We start from the raw sequence: 22587 nt of genomic DNA, 5'->3' as shown, positions 1-22587 counted from the left end.
TTAGGTAGGAATAAATGCCATTACGCAAGATGCATTCTGCCATCTAAAAAAAATTGCAAAAGAAGTCGCTCAGACCAGGCAAGAGGAGCAGCTGCCACAGAGGCTGCATTTCTGAAACACTGTTTACAGAGAGGTGGTCCTTCTGGAAAATATTAATTGCCTTTTTCTCTGTACTCATTACATCACCCAACCTGCAAAGGCATCTGCTTGCCAGATGCTGAAGGGTATTTGCTGGAGTACTATTTCTCTGATAGTGAAAGTGTCACTTCATACTAAAGAGACAGGCATGAACGGAGCTGTCTGAGAAGATAACTGAAGGTGAAAAAGTGTCAAACAGAAATGCACTGTTGATCTAAGTTTTAATCTTTACACGGAGTTAACTTCATCCACAGATTTCCCAAAGCAAAAAGCTTTTGGATCCTGAAAAGCAGAAATCTTAAATTAGGGGACTTGGGAGGGTCTCAGAATTTAGCCCAAGTTATGACTAGCTGGTGGGGAGAGTTGCACCTTGGCTTGGCTATTTCAACAGCCACAGGGGAGGTTGGCAACACAAGAGCTTGATGCTGACAGGGTGGAAGGGGTCAGGGAGGCTTCGGGTGTACTTTAAACAGGGCTTCAAAACCTGATTATCACAACTTCCTGGCAAATACCTCAAAGGAAGATTTTTCCATATGTAAGATTTGAGGATTTCATTGGTGTTCTCTGCTGACTAATGTAACAGAGGTGGTGCAGTATAAGCTGCCTTTCATTATACTGTGAATGATTCGGTAATGTCACTAACACCGTTTACTACAGCATGACATTTGCAAATAAAACTGTGGCTTCACCCTTTCAATTTTATTTTTAGAAATTCTTCTTTTGGATTCAGGGCTCTGCCATACATTCCTGCGAAATTACAGGAACTACAGCCACGGGTGCTCATTTTCGTGGAGAAAACCATGGGGGGGGGGGGGGGGAAGGCAAACAAAAAAAAAGCCTCTGTTATATGCAGCGATCAAAGGAAGGTTTGTGTGTCAGAAAGTCTCTCCACTTTTTCTAGTTTTCCTAGCCTACCCGGGCTAGCGGGAGCCGCTACCTCCGGCCCTGAGCCCCGCCGCCAGCCCTGCCCGCTCCCGGCTGCTTTTCCTGGAAAGCGGGGCAGAAGGGGGGGACGGGCACCGGGCAGCGCCGGATCCCGCGGAATCCTCGCTTTCCCCGAGCCCCTTTTATTTGGCTCTGCCCTGGGTCCTCCCCGGCCAGGCGAGGAGGAAACCGCCCGCCCCCCGCGGGGCCGCCAGGGGAACATCTGGGCGGCCGCGCCGCAAACATCTGGGGCGGCCGCGGCGCATCCCCCGGCGGCCGCAGCTGGAGGGTCCCGCGGCCGCGGGGTTCGCCCGGGCCGGCAGCGAAACCCCTTGGCGGGGCCGACAGAAGGCGGAGGAAGAGGCTGCGAGGGAGCAGGGCGGCGCAGGTAAGGGCAGCCCGGCTCTCTGTAGCCCCGGGTGCGGGAAAGGCTGGCGGTCGCCCCCGTGCAGGCTGCGCCCCCGCGCAGAGCGGGCAGCGCGGGGTGAAGGCAGGGCGGGCGGCGGCGGGGGCAGGGGGTGGGGGGTGTTTAATATTCCCGGGTGAAAGGACAACAACTACTCCATGTTTGCCTTAACTCGGTCCATGGGGGGGACTCCTGAGGTAAAAAGCGCGGACGGGACTTTTGAATCAGAAATAGCTTTCGCGAAGGTTGCTGGTGTTAAAATACGACTGTAGCCCTTGCAGACATCCGGAGTATTTTACCCCATGTGCAAGGGTTTTTGCAACGGTGGTTCTGGATCGTTAAACAAAGGGGGGATTAAGTGTTAGGGATGTGAATAAAACGTTCGGTTTAGTTTTAAGTTTCTTGCGTGTTTTTCTTCCCTCCCTCCTTCTTGGATGTCTCAAATGGAGATGCATGTCCAAACTTGAATTTCCAGGCAAAATCAAGAGAATTTAAATGTAGCCATGACTCCTTACTATATGAGAGAAACCCTAAAATTAGATTATCTCAGCCTCTCTATTCTATTTCAAAACAGAATAACCCTCGGAAAAACACTTTCAGTCCCTGCATATGTTCCATTTTGTTTCAATTTTTCAGCAATAAATCATATTCCGCTCTCCTAATAGCACTTAATACTTGACATGGTATCAAACATTTCATTATGTTTCTGATAAGTGGCTTTCTGAAATTTCAGAGCTTAGGAACTGAAGTACTTAAAACCAAAGTATTTATGCTTCTTCATTTTTCAGCTGAGTATTTGATGATTACTATGCATTTACATACCTAGGACTTGTGATTTCTGCAGTATGTATAACCTTGTTTGCATCACCTTATATTACTGTTTCTGTAGACCTCTTTAAATTATGGCATATGTTGCACCGTAAGTCACTGTAAGTACTTTGTAATTTGTAAAAGGAATGTATTCAATATCCATTTTAGATGCAAATTCATCACTGACTCTGGAGTTACCTTTCTGAAGTTCACTCAGATGTTTTTCGCTGCTTTTCAGGGTTGCTTATGTGGGCTTTTCCTGTATTTTTCTCTTCACAAATGGAGCTGGGTAAACCAAACAGATTTCTCTCAGTTGTGGAGAGTGTGGGTAGAAATAACTGCTGGGGAAGAAAAGTCAAATGAACCTTGAGGAACGGCTTGAATATTTATGCCTGTGTTTAGGCAAACTGCTCTCTGTTTACTCTTTTCTTGCACACCAAATCTGCCTGGAAATATCATTTTACTCAGTACTGCAAAGGGCCAGTGCAGCAGCACAAAAATGGGCCCCTTGTTTCCAGTCTGAAGACGTACATGAATCAAGACTTCTCAGTGTCAAAACTCATCAACTGGCTCCTACTCTATTTCTTAGATGTGACCAAACATGCTCATGCTCACTTGCAGTTGGCAGCAGTAGTCATTTTGATCGTCTCTTCCTAGCTATGAGCAAGGCAAGTTCCTAAACCCAGGGATTATACATAATTAAACATTGTTTTTGAAATATCTTAGTTTTAGTAGAGTGCTACTCTACTGTGGCACTCCTGTCTTATTGTGCAGCATGAGCCAGACCTTGAGTTCTGGCACTGCTTTTTGCCCCAGAAGACAAAAAGGAGACTTAGGTCCCTTCTAATCAATTTATGCCTAAATCAGGGCCTGCTATAACATTTTAATGCTATCTGAGCAAAATTCCTAAAACTCTTGCTCCACATGACCTTGCAGTTGAGACATTTCTAAGATACAGAGTGTAGCATCTGTAATGCCAGTGGTTTTGGAAGAGGATACAGCCCCTTGCTGCGGCTGCTGGTCTGATTGAATTACAAAGCTCCTACTCCATAGCATTACTCTTGCTCCCTCCATTAATTCTGTCATCTGAGGGGCAGCAGGAACTGAAGCCGCTGCTACTGTAGCCTTGCATTATGGAGGACTCTTCAGTTTCTGCTAATGTTGCATTAGCACTAGCTCATTCCCATTTAGTGAGTATGAGGTGGTCCCATAAAGAGGAACTATACCTGTTTCTCTGATGCATTTTGATTTTTCTAGCTGGGCTAACTCAGACAGCCATTTCTCCCAGCTATTATCAATGTTACAGACTGCCTTGCCAACGCTCCCATTTATTCATTAGTGTTTCTCTTGCTTTTCTGATCCACACAGCTTTCTGCTGTTGAGAGTGTGTTTCCCCCAAGCAATAGTTGGTAGAGGCAGTGCATTTGGTCACCCTTGTGACAAGCAGTACATCAAGCACCCTGATCTTGACAGACAAGACTGCAGAGAAAACTTCGAGGTACAAAGGCAAGTCAGCCAAGGCAAAGCTCTAGGTGCAAATCCCACCTGCTCTGTTGCGTGACTTTATGGAAATTACTGACAAGAAAGCTTTTTATCTTTTTTTTTTCTTCTTATCACAACACAATGTTGCAAGCCCTAAGCGCTCATATAATTGGTTACAGCATCCAAATCCATGAGATTTAAACATTTATTTTGAATCACTTTCTTTGCCATCTAAGAGCCCTGAGGGCTCACACTACCTCACTGTACTCCACAGACAGACAGGATGGCTGAAGGTTATGAATCACTTAATGGAGTAACTTCAGAAAGCAGAGATTCAAGAACAAGTGGCTGGATCTCAGCAGGAGGAGACAGCAAAACGCAGCATAGTGTCCCACTAGAAGCCAATATTCTGGACACATGTGCCCCTGGTTTCCAGCCTCCTCCCTAGCAGGGGACAGGAGAAGTTCAGCTCTTACAAGTGTCACCTGCTTGTTGCCCAGGTATGAGCTGTTATGAGCATCACATTGGCTAACTCAGCCTGTTTGTAATTTTTTGGTAAGAAAACTGAGTCCTTCCTGTGAACACCATCAAGGACTTATTAATGCACTTGCATTTGTTGAGATGAGCTCCCTTCCCGTTTTTGTCAACTTAAGACTATCCTTAAGATGAAAGCTTACTACTATGCACAGCACAGCATGACACTTCTGCTTACCATGTTTTGTTAGTGTTTGGCAATTCTTTGAAACATGGTCTTCTTTTTAATATCCCAGAGAAATGAATATTTCTCATTCAAAGGCTTCATTCACCCCAATACCTGGTACTGTACATAATGAAGAGAAATCTTAATGCCCTTTCTGCACAGTCACTGGTAGTTACGGTAAGGGAGCAACCCTTGCAACCAAAGAATTATAAATCATATTGAGGTCAGCAAGCCCTGTCCTTCATACCTGAAGAGCTGTCCCACTCCCAAGAACAGAATTCCTCACTTTTCTCTTTCAGACTTGGCTTCCTTGCAGGTGGAAAATACCATTTTAGACCACTCAAACACTGAGTTTTCTCAGTAGACACCCCCCCTTTTTTTGGGTTGTGTCTTCTTGTCTTCAAGAAGTATTTGGAAACATAAATAACAATTGCAACAACTTCTAACAGTCTGTAAAGAGCTCTGTAAGTGTCAAATGCAGGATCTTTCACAGCCCAAGTGGTCATCAGTATTTGTTACAAATATTTGTCATAGTCTAGTGGTCCTGTCAGCTTTGCTGTCTTACGAGATCATTCCACTGAAGTCCTGAGTGTATTGTTAAGATGCTGTAGGAGGAGGTCCATAAAAGGGATGCCAACAGAAACCAAACCATATTTTATTTCATTTCCTCTCCAGCGCAGGGCTTTGATCTCTAAATCATCAGTTGTTATATCAAACTTTTGCTCTCTTGACATTTTCCTAACCTGTCTACCAAGAAGCAGAGAACTTGTAGGTGAGCACACCTGGAACTAGAAGAAGGAGCCAGGGATTACACCCTACAAAATTGGTTTTTGTTGGGTATCCGAGGAGCAATCTTCTTACTGGCAGTGTGACCTCTGCTTAACCATGGAGCTTCAGGAATACCTAGGGTCCTGCAAAGCTCGTGCATTGAAGTGACTCTGACTGTTTTAAAGACAATAAAAGGAATTGACTTTAAAAAGAGAAAGCATATAGGAATTTCACTAGCTGGCACAATTCAGGTTAAAATCAGGAAGCACTACGAGCTCTAGCTGAGCCCAGCGCTAGGTGGACTGGAAAGGGGAGCCAGTCTCGGATGTCAGTGAAGAGCTCCCGCAGCACAGCAGTGGGAAGTCGCAGCACGTCCTTCCACCATGCCGTCTGTCTGGCAGTGCTCAGCTGCTGCCACACACAATCAAAAACTTGCTCGAGTCTGCTGGGCTGGGAGGAGCCGTGCCTCGGCAGCACCTCACTTTGAGGGCAGCAGTCTGCTGTGACCCTCTGAGGGGAAGGGAACTGCTGCTCTGCAGAGGGTACAGCTGGAAGGTCACCCCACAGGAGGCAGCGGCTACCGCTGGGCTCCTGCGGGCAGGGAAGTGGCTGCGGTGGCTGAAGCCAAACATACTCGCGCAGGAGGTAGCACTCTCATACCTGCAATAGTTTACTCACATACCCGTGCTATTTTACCCTTTATTTCAGGCAGTGCTAGGAAATACCAGGTTTTATGGCCAATAAAGAAATTACGAATCTTTCATAGGAAAAAATGACGTTTAAGTATCCCATGCAATTACAAGATTTAATTTTTTGTGTGCATGTTTTTTGTACTTGTGGTGATCTGAATAAAAGGCTCCAAATTTTGGCAGTCCTGAAGACCAAAAATTTCATATCCACAGGCTAGCAGCTGCTCTGATATCAAGAGCCAATGGTAAGACTATTATGGAGTGTTTGTTGTCCCTGGATAACCCCTGGAGATAGCCTGCTCGGCTATGGGAGCAGAAACAGAGTCAGCAGATGCACAGAGAAAGGGGAAAGAAAGCCAGAAAACGGAGGGTCATGAGAGATGAAAAAACAGAGTGAGGAGCACTCAAAGGGCTAAGAAGGACAAGTATCTGGGAAGGGAGTGTTGTTGACAGATGCAAGACACTGAAAAAAAAAAAGAGTAGTTCAGGCTGTGGGCTCAGACTCAGCACTATGAGAGATTGTGTCTTGGAGTCCCTCCTTTCTAAGGCCAGTATATAGATTTCTGGTCATTACTTCTTTGGGATTTTTGGTTTTCACCCCTGTCTTGTAGGCCTGAAGATTTTATCAAGGGTTGAATTTTTCTTTTACAGGCTTCAGAGACACCTATTCATGACATTTTTTTTTGACCTGAAAATCTTTATCTCCCACACCCTTAAGCCAAAAATATCAAGGCTATACTGTCATTTTTTAGCATTTCAAGAAGTCTTGAGTCCTGCTTTCATTAGCATACACAGTACTTAGTTCCAGTTTAATTCTGAAGGAGCTATAGGTGCCAGCTGAGTATTTCCTTAACACCAGAGCAGTGATCTCATCTGGAAACGTGGGGCTGTAGTTGCTGAAATGCTTTTAGTCATGACATGAAATCAGTAGCGCATTTAGTGAACAAAGTAATTACAGCAGACATTGTTTTTCAGATCAGCGTGGCTCTCCGTGATGTTTACAATTTAATGGCTGCAGGATAAAAGGCATTTGCCTTGTGAATACATCTGCAACTGCAAGTAGGAAACTTCGGTACTGAAGTAAACTTGTCTGTGATTTTCTTTGTCTTAGATGCATTCAACTTTGCTGGATTCCAGTTTTCGGTAAAAGCTGTATGATCACAGCTTGTGCACTGATTAGAAAGTCTCTACAAATGTGTTATTTCCTCCTCTTATCTGGGTGCATTATTCATTATGAGATCATGATCGATTCCTGCGGCTGTTATGGATAAATAAACATTTTGTATCAAATATTATAAACTCCACATCATTGTTTCCTAATCTAGTGTATGGGAGAAAAATAACGCTTCAGTTTTACCATTGCAGTAAATTTGCTAACGTTTAGTCTTTGGGTTTAACTTTTGTTATCATATGGTTCTGTAGCAGAACCAAATGCATTGCAGCAGAGTTTGTGGCCTCATAACTTGTGTCATTTCTGGAAAAAAAACACATTTCTGGTTGACAGTCCTCTTTAATATCCCCCAGGGCTTGATAAACACAGGAAATTGCAAGGCATACTGCTGTGGCAGGAGAATGTGCAGGGAAGGGAAGCTGCCTGCTGCAGAGCTTGCTCTAGCTCAGCTACTGCTTGTGTCCCCATCCAGTACAGGTTATGCTGCCTAAGCCCCTGACTTTTTTTAAAGGGAGAAGGGGGAAAAAGGGAAACTAATCTAGTTCTTCAAGAAGCGATTGAGAAGCCGCCTGAGTAACCAGGTGGTATAGCTAGTTTCTCCATACTGCTTGCAAGTCTTGCCTTAGTCCCCACATGGGCAGCCTCAAGAGATCAGGAATCAAACTGGTAAATGTTATGAAACATCCCTCCCAAAAAAGTCAGAAGATGTTTAAATCAATCATGTAACTCTGTTTCTTGCCTTCTTTTCATGCTTCTGCTGGTGTGAGATGATAATTTTCAGGCTAAAAAGGCAGCTTTTAATACCCACAAAAATGCACAACTTTTCTTGAATGCTCACTTGGAAACTGCCTTTGCTCATCCCCTCCTTTGCCAGCAGATTCCCATATTCCCTTCTGACTCCAAGGAGTAAGATGCAGCCTGAACTGAGGGATGAACACCCCAGGTACACAAAGCATTACTGCTACCTAGGGAATTTGTGGGCAACCGTCAACAACCTATATTTGGTGGGCAAAGTTTGAGTGTAAAACACGTTTGCAATACTATGGAGCTTTCTAATTGCTGGAAGAGCCTGAATCATGCAGAGCTTTCTGTGATTATTGCAAGAAAAACTGTGCTTGGAGTTCTCACACATGAAAAAAAAGCATCTCACATTCATAGGCACCTGTAAATTATTCTTGTTCCTTATTCCAACCAGCTGCAGAAACGTTGCCTGCTACTTAAAATTGATAAACTACCTCGACAATTGAGTGTATTGCCATAATTACGCCTAATTACCTTTTTTCTCCAGTTGCCCTGCGACCATGGGCCCCTAGGCAGGGGTGCCAGGGTGGGGGTCCTGGGTGAGGCTGCTTGGGGCAATTAAGGCCCATGGGTGCCCTTGAACCCTGACAGCAGCCTCCCCTCCTGGCATGCCCCACATCCTCCCAAGAGCGGGGTTTCAAGGAGTACCTGCTGTGGAAAGCCTGAATCTGGGCTGGAGCATGCGTCTCGTCTGGTTCTTGGGCATGCTTCTCAGGGTGGCAGCCCTGCTGGTCGGCGGGGAGGGAGCTTCCCCCAAGTAGAGTCCAAAATTTGCTTTGCCAGAGTCCAAAATTCACTGGTGCCCTGGCTGCTGCCGCTCCATGGCTGGTGGTGGTGGTGGAAGGGTCATGGGTGGTGAGGCTTCAGGGTGGAGACATGAAAAGCTGAGTGAGCCTGCAGGGATCCTGTGGGTGCACACAGCAGGTAACAGTGGCGATTCGATCAGCAACAGTCAGGGAGTCTGCGTACGGTTGCTGCAAAGCCAAACCCTGTCATCCATGGTGAGGGCTGTGGCCGGGTGATGCCAGCTGTCTGCGTGCCTCTTGTAGGCACCAGCACTGCTGGCTTTGCCTGGAGGGGTTAGGAGCAGGATTTGGACAGGGTTGAGGTTGTGCAAGCAGGTACGCATGCAGCACCTGGTGTGACTGGGTGGCTTTGGTGGGCAGTGGAGGGAGTGTGGGCAGACCCTGCATGGCCGAACCCAGACCTCATGGCGCCCAGCTGTGGGGCAGCCTCAGGATTTTCTATGCTTGCGTCTCTGGCAGATGATGCGCTCTAGGGAAGGTGGTGGGCAGCAAGGGAAGTTTGCTGCTGAGAATGTGGCTGTGGCTCCGCCAGCACCCCTGGCTGAAATCACTGAGGATAAAAGAGGGTCTGGGATTTGCACATCTTGCAACATCAGTCCTCCAGTGATTTGTTTGCTAGCTTATGGGATAAGGCTCTGTAAAAAATAAACCCTCAAATTTATTAGGTATTGTCGTAACACGCTGATGCCATCTTTATCCAATAAATAGCACCTGAGATACCAAAACTGGCTGGCTCCCAAGCCGTGCAGAAGAGCTGGCAGGAGCTGCTTTGTCCCGGGCTGCACAGGGGGATGCCAAAGCACAGCGCGGAAAGGCAGCAGCCTGCCATCCTGTCCTCCTCTCCTTTCACCTCCCGTTGCACCCCTGCCTCACACCTCCCAGATCCACCTCCTGACCCCGCAGTGATCTTCCTGCAGGGGAGGCTCCGCTTATCCTCGCCGTGTCCTCAGTGTCATACTAAGCCCCCAAACCATACGATATCACCTGGTTTACTTGCAGGCAAAACTTCTCAGTCACATCAAAACTGCGGGTGGTGGCAGCTGACTTCTAGCCTCACTGAAATAAACTCTCAGGCCTGATAAGAGAAAATCCATGAACTGTGAAGTTTAATCAGTTTAAGGCGAGCTCTGTCATGATGTTTTCAAGTTTACTAAGGATTTAAAGTATAATTCGTGTAACTCCTTTCTGAAGCCATGTTGAGATTCGGTGTTCCAAAGGTCTGCCACAACAGCTGGCTGGCAGATCTGATGTGTCTCTTTCTACAGAAATCCTACAAATAATCCTGAACATCTTTGGATGAACTCAAAGTGACGTTTACACTCTCTAAAGCTAATAATACGTGATTGTATTGCTTATAGCAAAAAATCAATTTTTCTGGTTCTGTTTTGTTTATATTGGATATGCAGCAGTAGCTGCTATATCAGTCTTTTCCTTTTCTTCTTTTCCCTTGTTTTGAAAGGCAAAAAATAGTTTTAAACAGAGTATCTTGATGGATTACCCAGATTTAGGGCAGAAAAATTCTGCAGTGATTAGAGCTCTAGATAATCCAGGTGTGAATTTACAGATTGAGAATGACTTTTGAAGTTTTGTATACTGTGCACTACAAATGACATTAACACACTGTTCTTCATTTGACTTACTGCAGCTGTACTCTCCTAGAGGGAGGCTTTTCATAGGTTTAATTTACCTTTTTAATCCAGTATCTCGCTTTGATGTGGAGTACAGGGTAAATCTTTCCATTTGGAGTGCTATGTACCCGTGGTGAATAATAAAATATCTAATGAATAAAGTCTTTCTAATGAATGGTGTTCAGTGAAATCAGACATATGGCGAGGAAAGGCCACTCCCCACTCCTCCCCTCTTCCTTTCATTCAAAGAAGGAAAAAAATCAACGTGTCTGAAAAGACAGCAAAGCCTTTCAGGCCAGCAAGTTTTAGAAGAACCAGAAATTAAGGCTTTCAAAGCAAAAGAAGTATTTCAAAGTTTAAAGCAAATATTAGGTGATTATCTAAAACTTCAGCTCCTGTTAATACTGCCCTTTCTTGAGGCAAACAATGGCACAGTGAGTACTGGCAGTGATGCACAAGCTGGTCAGATTCTTTGAACTAAAGATGTCCTGAAATGAGGTACCTCTTCTGCAAGACCGCGGGGGCTGGGTCTAACCTGTGGGGCTGAGCCCTGCAACCGCACCACTGAGAGCCCGACTGCAGTGTAGGCTGCTCGAGAGTGAGCAGTACTTTCCCCATCTGCAAATAAAACACACAGGCATCAACCCAGCGGGATTTTAAGGTTGGTGAGGGAGGCAGAGGAGGCAGAGAAAGGCTCTCCCGACCCTTGGACCCTCGGCTGCCACCTCCTCCTCCTGCCCTGCCCAGCCCACCCTGGGCCAGGACCGAAGATGCTCAGCTCACAAGCAGGCTAATCTGGCACCACTAACACATGCTCAACCCCAGGGAGGTTTAGAGCTTAATTCAGCGTTTTGCGAGCGGAGATGGAAGTGGTCATCACCATCCTGGTGGCTGGGGTGCCCACGCTGAGAGCCGCCTGCCGGGTCTCCCACCACTCGCTCCTCCTCACAGCTTTTGCTGCTAAGCGGCCAGCCGGCCACCAGGTGAGGCAAAGCCCCCCACAACAGCTCTGGGCATGGCACCCTTGCTTTTCTTCTTGATGGGAAACAAGTGGCATGCAGGAGCCCTTCCCCACACAGCAGAAATCCCAAATGGAGTCTATTACGTTTCATGAGGATATGTAAACACGTCCCTCATTCCCCCTTTGTCTGCCCCATGGCTGGCAGGCACTGCTTCCCCGGGAGCTTTCCCCGGGCTCGGTGCAGCCATCTCGGCACGCTTTCCTTCGACGCTTCGATACGCAGATGCCAGCGCTGCCTATACCTGCGAGGACACATCTGGAAATGGGCTTGCCTGGGCAACAAGTTTCACGTTTCCCTTTTCTTGTACTTCAGTAATACTTCCCTAGAAATTAGGTAAGGGGAGTTTTATCCAGGGAAAGCTTTTAAAGCTCACCCCTCCCCTTCTGCAGCCCTTACAGTGGGAGAGATCAGCTCTGGAAGAGGAATAGACAGGCAGTGGGGGCAGGACCCTCTTCAGCATCCCTGTTTAAATCACAGCCTGCCTCATGCTATGCATGAACAGTCATATTTTTTTCTTCTCCTTTGTGGCTACATAGGTCACCTCTCCTCATGCAGCTGGGTAATACTCTTATGGCAGCTTCAGGTCCTGTGCATGTGGAAAAGTTTCTCTTCTTAAAAAAATAAAAAAAAAAAATAATGCTTTCAGTGGAGTTTAGCCTCCAGAAATAGGAGAGGGCTCACACTACGTGACTAGACAGCATTACGTGAACCATCTGCAAGTACTCCATGGCCCACAAGCCACAGTTTAAAACTATTTATGCAGAGCTGACCATAGGAAATACTTACTGAAAAGAAAAATATACCAGAGCCTCCATGTTCTATTCATAACCAGATGGCTCCAGTGTAGTGTGGCAATCGGATTTTAAGTCAGCAATGATAATAACAGAAAGTACAGATTGCCAATGCTTCTAAAGTGGTTATTCTTGATTGTTGCTTGTACAAAGATTTAGTATGCCTTTAGGTCACGATGCACAACAACTCAGTTTATAATAACTTAAAGAAAAATTGCAATTTAATGTTAGAACTGTCATTTTAATGAAGAAGCTATTGGAGCTAAGTTAATGCTCCTAAAAGTTGGGATGATGACCAGAATTACTAGGTTTTATTAATGGCACTGCTTTTAAATGACTGTATGACACTGACCAACTAATAACCTTATCACTCAGTGGACTTGACATACTTGATAATATGCATCTAGTTGTGGGTGCATAATTCACCTATCAAATATTGAGAACGACTTCATGTTTGTAAATCATAATGAGACATCTGGATTGAAATAAAAAATACAATTTATTAGTGAATAGTTACCCATCGGATCTGTATACAATTAATTTTTCCTTCAGTCAGATATTGTCTTGATTTCTGCTTGTGCAGTAAAGAAACATAAAACCCTCTCTAAAAGTGAAAGAACCAAACTGTGAATATTCATGTTCTCTCTTTTGCTAGTACAACTTCAACAGCATGACATAGTGTATTGTGGCTTTTTTCCTCTTAACTTACCAACTGCCAGCTCTGCATTTCAGGTCAGCTGCTTTGCAGTTCCATCTCTTGCTCTTGTTCTGCAAAGCTATGAAACTAGGGAGACTGGCTGGGTGTTTTGAACAGCCAGGGAATATAAGTACACAAATTTATTTTTAAATAAAGTGTGAGTACTCAATTCAGTGACACCCTTTTGATGTATGCAAGGAGATACTTCAAAATTATAACCTACAGAATTCTCCTACTATTCTCATAACCGATCTGCACTTGTTTCACCTTCAGGTATCACCTAGCAGAAAACCATGGGCAATTTCAAAGGGCATGCCCTCCCTGGAAGCTTTTTCCTTCTTTTTGGCTTGTGGTGGTCAGTGAAGTATCCACTGAAGTACGCCTGTCGAAAAAACAAGAACGCTTGCTACCTTGGTTCCAGGGCGGGATTTCAGCGCCTGGAGTTTATTGAGGGGATCATCAAAGCTGTCTTTGCCCTGATTGGTAAGTAAGGTGGACTTGGGGCAGACAACAAAAAGGCTGTGCCTTTTAACAATTTTTTTTTTTTAAATTTTGTTCTCTGATAAAACATACCTCATTGTGGTTTGGTATTTTGTCCTTTAAACACCATGAATCTAAGAACTAGTGGGGCTACTGCTATTAACTACATAGTTACCACTGTAACATGGTTTCCATCCATAGTGCTCTTCTGGAGCTTCTTTAAGGTCTCCTGACTACTTCACAGCTGGTCCATCTGAGTGTTCATATGCTGTTCACTATTTCAGGGAGGGAGAGAAGATATTTAAGCAATGGGCTCTCACATGCAGACTGGGAGCACCAGATTGTGGAGGCATTGCTTTTCTATTTAGAATCCAGCTATATCTCAGATGTCGGTAGCCTCCACTGAGTTATTGATAAAATATGTAAATGCAGATGCTTCTTAATTAATGTCATTCAAAAGTGAAAATATTCACAAAGAAAGACTGAACTCCAGATCTTATTGCTGCAGGACTGTTGCAACGGGGTCTGTGTGTGGGGCTGTTTCTCCTTCTGTTGTGGACTGGCCTGGGTACAAACCCACAGGGATGGTTTAGTGAGCTGTGCAGCCAGCTGGAAGTGCCCAGTTCTTGTTTACATTCCGGCAGGCTGTATGTTAGCAATTTACCTTTATAGAGCAAGTAAGCTAAATAACAGGGGACCTGGGGAGCTCAGCACATGTGGCTCTCAAGTTGAAAAGGATCGTAATTTTTAGATTTTTAGATTTTTAGATTCTATCTACTCTTCTTCAGATGTTCAGAGTTGCCTGGTTTCTAATCAAGGTGCAGGCTGCACCAAAATCTTGTTCTTGCTTTTCCTTCCCCTCTGGGAGTTCTATTAGTTAAGATACATCAGCACTAAAATGATGTTGTGTGTACAGTATACACTTTGATATGCCTTAAAAAATTATCAAAACCCAAATAATAGCATTCATTTTGAGGTGTGAGTGGGGACATCTTTCCCAGAAATCTCCCTGTCAGTGTCTAGAGGTAGTTGGGCAGCTAAAACACTCATCTAGTGTTTTTATTTTCACCCTGAAAAAAAAAGCTATTATTTTAACATATGGTAATTTCAATTCCAGTCAAAAATGTGGACAAGAAAGCCTGGCAAGGACAAACAGTAAAAGCAGCAGAAGGAGTAAAACCTGCTGTTTCTGTGTTAGGAAAACTTGAAATAAAGGTGGAAAAACACTGCATTTCCTCTGCAGCATATCTACTTATACAGCAGGATGCTGGCCCACGCTTTATAAACAATATAATTAACTTTAACGTTTTAAAAGCATAATGTATTTTAAACCCTTTCCTAACTTCATTGATCATATAAAGTATCTAAAAGCAACTTTCCCCTTGCTGGAGTACTGCAGCTAGTTAGCAAGACACCAAGAGGCCAAGGTAAGGGAGGCGGTGGAGCAGCAATTCAAATACTAACTTGGTATACATTCTCATGGGATCTTTAATAACTCTGTACGGTGGAGGGATTTCCTTTTATGGCTTTATAGGAAAAATCCCCTTTGAATTAAGAGTCTGAACTCTGCCATCCTGCATATTGCAGGGGATGGAAATGGTAAATCTTTCTTTTGGGGACTTCAGCATGTGTTATACTCATGTTTGAACTACTGGGAAAGGCAGCTGAAAAATTCAGTCAGAGGACTACTACAATAGCAATTGTTTAAAAAAAAAAGCAGCCCAGAATAGCTGTCTCCATTTTCACTGCTGGAAACTGCAAGATGCAAATAGTCCCACCAGGAGTGGAGCTGAAGCCTGGTTTCCTCTGGCTTTCTCCTCTCTGGATTATGTGATGCTTAATATACGCTTGAGCTCACTCTGTGGTCTTTCCCTCAGCAAAGCAACTTATTTCATCTCTCCTCCACCCACTGCCTGTTTTCTTGAAAACTTGTATAAAATTAATATCTTTGAGGCCTCTGTGCATTTTCACTTGAATTTGGACAACATGCTAAAAACTTTATTGGGAATGGCTGAACTGGGCAGAAGGGAGCAAAACATAGCCATCACCCAGAGCAATCCTCAGGCAGCCAGACTAAGCCCCAAATTGACTGGCATTATGCTGCGTGGGGATATATTGTTGCCTCTATTGTTTGTATAAAGACTTATCATCAGTCTATACCTTAAGTATCAGGACAAATAGTTATACTTCTCGTTTCATGTGCAGGAATGGTGGCTGAGCAGTTTGTTCCCGATGGACCTCATCTGAAGTTGTATAATTATGAGGAAAAGCACTGGGATCACTTGATGAACTGGCAACATGCCACCATGTACCTCTTCTATGGCATTTCAGGGTTGGTTGACATCGTGGCTCATGGGACCAACACATTGCCAGTGGCCATGGACAGGATGATGCTTTCCTTAGCAGTGTTTATTGAAGGTCAGTTTACCTCTCCCTGCAGAGGTGCATGTGAAACTTGCAGAAGGGTATCAGTCTTTGGTCTGGGAATCTCAAATCAGCCTTAGAGAATGAGCCTATGGGAGCTGGGTGTTTAACTCCCTGAAATGCTTAAAAAAGATCAGTCTTGGCCCTCCGTAAACTGCTGAGGGTTTGTGAGCACTGCAGCCCAGAGCATGATCACACATTGCAGAGGTGTATCTGTGCTTTCCCAGCTGGCTCAGATAGCAACAGAAATGTTATGCAAATAGCAGCGCAAGCCTGTTTTGGGTCAGTGCTCAGTAGCTTGGGCACAAGCTTCAATGTATGTACTGACATGGTACGCAACTTGTTAGCTAAAGCCAGTGTGAAGGAATTCACCTGCACAGCAATCGCATGTTGGAATTGCACTGGAGACACAATTTATGTTTTCTGTACACACAGTATATCTCATAGCATCCCTCTTGTTACACTGCAGAGACAGATAAATGAGACTTTTTGTTAACGTATTTTAAACAAAAGGTGACAGAGCTGCAGCTTCCCATGCAATTTCCTGGTCTGAGCTCAAGAGTGGGGGTACACAGTACATAGGCATCAGTCTTAAAAAATTACTCTCAATTCAACTGAGAAGGTGATGTTGGCATAAAGAGAAATGCCAAAGGTTCACTGTTTTCTAAAAGCAGATGCAGGGAGATTACAAGGGAAGAAAATATCTTAAACTGATCACTTAATTTATTCCAGGTTTTCTCTTTTGCTACCATCTTCATGGGAGAGCCATGCTGGATGTTCATGTTCATCAGTTATTGCTATTTGCTATTTTTGGAGCTGCTATTTGCATATTTCTGGAAGTTTTCTTCCGTGGCAGTATTGTGCTAGAGATGCTCCGTACAAGCCTTTGCATATTACAAGGCAGCTGGTTCTGGCAGGTAGGTCACTTTTCTGCCTTAGGAATTTCTTCCTTCACCAAAATTAGTCATTTACCCTTTTGCAGGTGTTTCACAGGTGATATAATATGCCTTTTAAACACAGACCTCAAAGGATTCATAGAAAACAATGCACTCTTAATGTCCCTTTAAAGAGATAAAAGTATTTATCATATCTGTTTTACAGACGAAGAAGCTATTTTACTTCTAGTGTCTTTTATTTGAACCAATAAAAAAGCTAAGGTGGTTTGGTTGAGCTCTCCCTTGAGACTGAACATCCCCCCTGATCTCTGTAACATCCTATTCAAAATTTGCCAGCCAAATGGCAGTGACTTTACAGCCTGGCAATACATGCTGTTCTTTACGAAGACAGTCCCCACCGTCAGCTGCCAGAGCAGTGAGTAAATGCCTGGCAGAGCACTGGACGGGTGAGGCAAAGCACCCATTGACATTGCATGAAAAGGAATGAAGGTGCAAATTATCTTTCATGTTGGCTGCCTCTTTCTACTTTGTAAAAAGCATTTCAACAGTGGCAACCTAGTTTTAAAAGGTATTTGAGCTCCCAATTCTCATTAAGAGATTGAGTGATGTAAAGCCTCCTGCTTTTCCAGTGTTTGGGAAATTGAGCAGAAGTAACAGCCCAAACTTTTATATTTCAGGGATGTGGCTCCTAAAAGGACTCTTCAAAATGTGGCTGCCATGCCTTCACTTACTTGTGATTCTGTCCAATTAATAGATATTTGATAGCGACCCTTTCTCTGCTGTCAAACAAGAGAGAGAATCTAATGAATTGCTGCGATCTTGTAACAAAGAAATAGGAGCGCTAGTGCCTATGTGTGTTTCATCTTATAGTGGAGAACTGAGGTCACTCCAGTGATTTTTCTTTCCGGTATGTCTAGACTGGCTTCCCTTTTTTATATGCTGGCCAGACATGATTAATAAAAACGTTTGCTGTTCCTTAGGAGAACTGGACACTCAGCACCAAATCAAATATTTAAATACTTGCTCTGGCAAGAAGACAGACCTCCGAAACGGCAGTATTTTTCTATAAGTGAACTCAAGAACCTGGTGCTGCAGCACTTGGTGTTTTATTTTCTTGTTTGTAAACTTTTCTTTGGTGATTTAAGAAGCTTTACAGAAGAGGAACTAGATGCAACCATTTTGTTGTCTGCCTAGTCTAATTTTAGAACAAGTTATTTCTTTAGCTCTGGAGACAATGTGATTTTTGTTTCAAAGTAATAAAGTGAAGAACTAAAAATTCAAGAGGTTTAAGTGTGGCTTTTTTCACACCCACATCAGAATTCAACCATATGTGTGACTGAAAACCACATACTGGCTGCAGCATGACAAATTTGTAAAAGGTAAAGGGACTTTCTTTCTGCATCATCAACACCCTCATTCATTGAATTCTCTGCATGGAAATGCAAAATGCACTCCTCCCCTCCTCCTTCCTCTCCTCCTCTTCCCAGCTCTTAAATTCTCAGCTAAACTGCTGAGCAGTGACTGGGAAGAGCATTAGGCAGTACAGAGGACCGGTGCTTGTCAAGGCAGACCCCTGTGTAGCCATGGGATTACTAGTTTCCCAGTTTATACATTAATCTGAATTTGATATTTCTCAGCTCTGAATAAACAAATCAGCTATGTATTTCACATGAACTTATAGCCTTGGATGAGAAAGCTCCATTTTTACCTAACTTCAAAACTTGACCTCTTCCACGGATGACCCAGAAGAAATAGACTTATGGCTCACCTTTATTTATTAATTTATTATTCATCTTCTGAACCATGTAACACATTCCCAGATGCTGTTTGGAAGAAGTGAGTCAGTGCAAATGGCCGGGCAGGTTTGCTGGTTCATGATGTGCTTGCAGTTCAGACCATACATGGCTGAGCACCAGCCCCTCTTCTTACAGTATGTAATTGTGATCTCTGCAGGACTTGTTGGGCTGGCTCCTTAATTTGCTGGGCAAGAGCAGGGGGTCTCTGGAACTGGCTCTGCATCTTCAAAGGCATTTCTGCACAAAGCTGTGTAAAATGATCCATTGCATCTGAGTGTGACTGCAAAATTGTTTTTAATAATAATCACAGAAATAATCGGCACTATAAGAAAATGAAATGTCTGCCTTGTGATAGGTAGGATAATACATGATACAGCATAGGATATACGTCAAATGACGTTTGCTAAATATCTTTTATCTTATTACAGATTGGTTTTGTGCTCTATCCTCCAAATGGGAGCCCAGAGTGGAATCAGACAGATCATACTAATATGATGTTCCTGACCATGTGCTATTGCTGGCATTACGCCTTTGCTTTTCTTATACTTGCAGTGAACTACACAATCGTCAGCTGGTAAGTTACTTGAAACACTAAAACTTTGGAGACCTGTCTATTTCGTCTAGCAGGAGCTTTATGTTAGAAAAATTTCACTGACAAATCAAAAGGTTTTCACAAAGTAATTAATTGTATTGCAAGGTAAAATAAAAATAGATATTGCTAATCAATGATGACAACATGACCCACTGCTTCAGTAGAAAGGGGAAAAAAATTCATAAAGTACAGCTCTGACAGCATAATGCTTCTCACATAAAATGAGCTCTTTTTGACAGTCTTACACATTTGTAAGTGCATAAAAAGTTACAAGGAGGAGAGACCTTTTTTTCCTACATCTTCTCTCCTAGTGCTCATCTCTACTAATTCCAAGTGGCTTAGTCAGCAGGCTTCATGACTTAACTTTGAAGATTATTGGACAAGTTTCATTGCAAGCAGTTTCCTGTGATTAGACCTGATTTCTTTTTCACTAGCCAGTTTCATCCTCTAATTTCTAAAGTTAGCCCTTTTCCTTGCACCCAGTGCTAATTCTGACAAAACTCCAACTGCAGAGTTAACTTGGTTGCAAAAATGAGCCTGATTCTGCCATGTGTGATCACCTTCTGCCCAGCGGACCTTACCAGGCCTTTGCCTGCACTGTCCTAAACATGCTTCTCACCCCTTGCTTTACCCCTACCGTCCTAATAGCCCTATTTAACTGTGCTTTGGCCATATCTAGTTCTTGCAGTCTTGCTTTGAACCGAGGAGGTGCCATGTCTTTTTGGATCTCAGTCCAAAAGGCACCGACACTCCAGGCTGGGTCACTGGTTTGTTGTGTAAAGGATGGCAACTACAGAGAAGGTGACAGCAATCTTACATCCCTTCTGATGCTGGGAATGGCGGCTGCTGCAGCATCAGACAAGCCCCCCCGAGGCTGATCACGGCACGCTGCGCAGAGTTCCTGTCCGTGGGGAGATTGGCCAGACTCTCTCTTCTTCACAGCTTTATAGTACTCTTCCAAGTGAACACAGCTATCGGTCTTGTACCTGAACAACATTGAACTTTCCAGATGTTACACTGAGGTTTGCTTAAGGTGTACGCTCTTAGATGTGTCCATAGGAACAAGCTCTTACAAGCTGTACATACAGGTGGTATTGTTAAAGGCAGCACATACTAATGTCATGGTACATGCTCGCATTGTATAACGGTCACCCATGCTAAAATATAGGTATCTACAATTAAGGCCTGGGGTTAAACTCTGCCCAGATTCTGCTTGAAATCACTATCTCCTCTTTACGATGTCTTCCACACTGGCCCACTTCAAGTCTTCATAAATCATTCATCCTAATTCCCCAATGAGATGCAAGAGTTAAACAGTTTTTTACCACATAAAAATGGCCAGAGGAGCCTTTGAGTTACTATTGACAACACTTTTTTTTGTTGTTGTTTCCAGGGCAGTTCGTTCAAAGGTTAAACAGTCCCAGTCCATGGAAATGGGATTACTGAAAACATCTGAACGAGATCAGGAGTCAGAAGATGAAATTTAGTATGAACATGGCTTGACTAGTTTACCCGCTGTACCATTAGGCTAACTGATACCTCATTTCTAGATTTGTTTGCCATCTTATTCATTCTTTACTACAACTTGCTATGCAAATATCATCCCCCGAGTACTGTCTACATCTACACAGTTACATCTTTATTTGCAGAGGGTAAGCTTGGTACCAATTTGTGGTGGTTGCACTAGTACCTTGCTTATCACATGCTTCAAAGAAAACCAGACTAATATTAGACAGACTTGGACTGGAAAAGGTGGCATGATGAAGTCTGTGTGTTTGCCTCATTAAAAGCTAAGCAAAATGTTTTCCAGCTACTGCTGAATGGACTGTTAAGTTTCCATAATTAGGATGTCCAAATAAGCGTGCTTGTTGCCCTGCAAGTAACTGTGGATAAATAACTGTGCAGACCTGGAAAACAGCAGAACAAGATAAAAACATCAGTCTTGCAGCTGTCTTGTATAACACCTTCGTGTCTCTGCTTGTGGCTTTATGTTAAATGGAAAGAACTACTCACTGCAAACCCATTCAGCGTTTCCTTGAAGAGCGTGTAGTGTGTTCACTCCCACAGAGACGCTACCAAGCTTGGTAGGAGGACCAAAGAGGTGTATGATGATCAAAAGCCACTGCAGTTATTCATTCTCATGCCTAGATAGTCCTGCCTCTTTGCTATCATTTGACTTTGAAAGGCAGTGAAGTGGCTGTGCTTTCCCTCAGTGCCTAGAGCAACTTCTTTTCCAGAAAAGCCAAGGGTTGTCCAGTGGGGCAGCACCTGGCTGCAAAGCCAGTTTCTTTCCCGAAGTTATTTCTTTTCCTTCAGTGGAATTTGGTGGAATTTCAGCAGAGTTCATAGCAGACATGCGACTGGACCCAGCACCTGGGTCAGGAGCGGGTAATGCTGATCTGTGGGCAGAATGAGACGGATTTGCATCCTTTTCCCTGTGTCGCCCCTGCAAGCGCTGGGCAGCCTGCACAGCTGCATGGTGAGCTGTGGGAGGGCAGATGTTGCCTTCATAGTAGCTCCATGATCAGCTACCCACAGCAGCTGAAAATTTATATTTTAAAATAAAATTTTAATTTTATTTATTTTCTCCACTAAAAGTGAAGTCTTGATCCAGTAAAAACCAGAGTGCCCTCCTCAGTGCTCAGTGTAGCTTGGGATGCGCTCCAGCCTCAACAAAAGGGAAATAACTGATAGGTGGCAAAAGACATCAGAAAATGATGTTGTATATAAGCACACTGGCCCTATGGGGCGGAGTTTTGAAGCATCGCTCTGGCTCTAACACATCTTTCAAAAGACTTGCACGGGCAGCTGGGCAGGAGGGAGCACTTGCTGCACCACTGCACGTGTGCTCTGCTTTCCAGAGGACTGAGCACGGGATGCATGCTGGTGGCCATGGGCCCTTTTACATATCTGACAGTGGTAAGGTGGTCATTCTGGAAAACAGCCTTTCCCTTTAGAACACCTTCTAAAAATATTATTTTCTAATTATTTTCAGAAACAGGCTAGTGCAGGACAACAAATTCTATTCAAATATTACCAGTGCGTCAGGTTTGGTGCTGCAAAAGTGTGTTCCTTCTATTATTTGCACATCTTCAGATGCTCCTAAGGGAATGCAGAGCTGGACTCTGGTAGATGAATGAGAGCTGTAGGATCTGGTCCCTCTACTTTTGAGTTTCCCTTATACTTTTTTCAGTGTGAACCAGAAAAATGAGTAGCATAAAATTATTAATTGCAGTAAGCTGGTTGCTTAAAAAGATAGGCAATAAAATAGTTTATAGCTCAAAGGGATCCCAGGACTCAGAAAAAAAATTAAAGGCTTTCTCTAAAGCTATTTCACCTTCAATGCAACATACACATTCACTTCCTTTTTAGGACCACCTTTTACCTTCTCTTTTTCACGGAGAACCTTCCTTAGTTTCACATGCTGTTAATGCTGAATTTTAGACCGCCAGGCTTATCAATGCCTTTCTAAAATCAGTGAGGTCATTTATTCTGAAGGAGATCTTCAGAAAGTACTTTGCTTCTCATAGGCAGGAACAATGCAAGTTTCTTCACTGCTTTTCTTG

At 43.8% G+C, this 22587-nt stretch overlaps 1 protein-coding gene across 1 annotated transcript; it reads left to right on the top strand.

Moving 5' to 3' along the window:
- The first annotated feature begins 1400 nt into the window (after positions 1 to 1400).
- TMEM45A (transmembrane protein 45A) lies at positions 1401 to 21192 on the top strand. Its single transcript, XM_050910746.1, has 6 exons — positions 1401 to 1450; positions 13107 to 13316; positions 15519 to 15731; positions 16470 to 16654; positions 18858 to 19003; positions 20415 to 21192. Exons 2-6 carry the CDS (start codon positions 13127 to 13129, stop codon positions 20506 to 20508), a joined length of 828 nt encoding a protein of 275 aa, XP_050766703.1. The 5' UTR covers positions 1401 to 1450; positions 13107 to 13126; the 3' UTR covers positions 20509 to 21192.
- Positions 21193 to 22587: the final 1395 nt, after the last annotated feature.

This window comes from Gymnogyps californianus, chromosome 1, assembly GCF_018139145.2.
Source record: "Gymnogyps californianus isolate 813 chromosome 1, ASM1813914v2, whole genome shotgun sequence".
In the NCBI taxonomy this organism is placed as follows: Eukaryota; Metazoa; Chordata; class Aves; order Accipitriformes; family Cathartidae; genus Gymnogyps; species Gymnogyps californianus.
This window is presented reverse-complemented; position numbering and strand designations above follow the sequence as displayed.

Bases quoted from the DNA above. Each gene is read 5' to 3' on its own strand.
- TMEM45A (XM_050910746.1), top strand. From the start codon at position 13,127: ATGGGCAATTTCAAAGGGCATGCCCTCCCTGGAAGCTTTTTCCTTCTT. The intron at 13,317-15,518 runs GTAAGTAAGGTG...TTTCATGTGCAG, and splicing joins AGCTGTCTTTGCCCTGATTG to GAATGGTGGCTGAGCAGTTT. The intron at 16,655-18,857 runs GTAGGTCACTTT...ATCTTATTACAG, and splicing joins AAGGCAGCTGGTTCTGGCAG to ATTGGTTTTGTGCTCTATCC.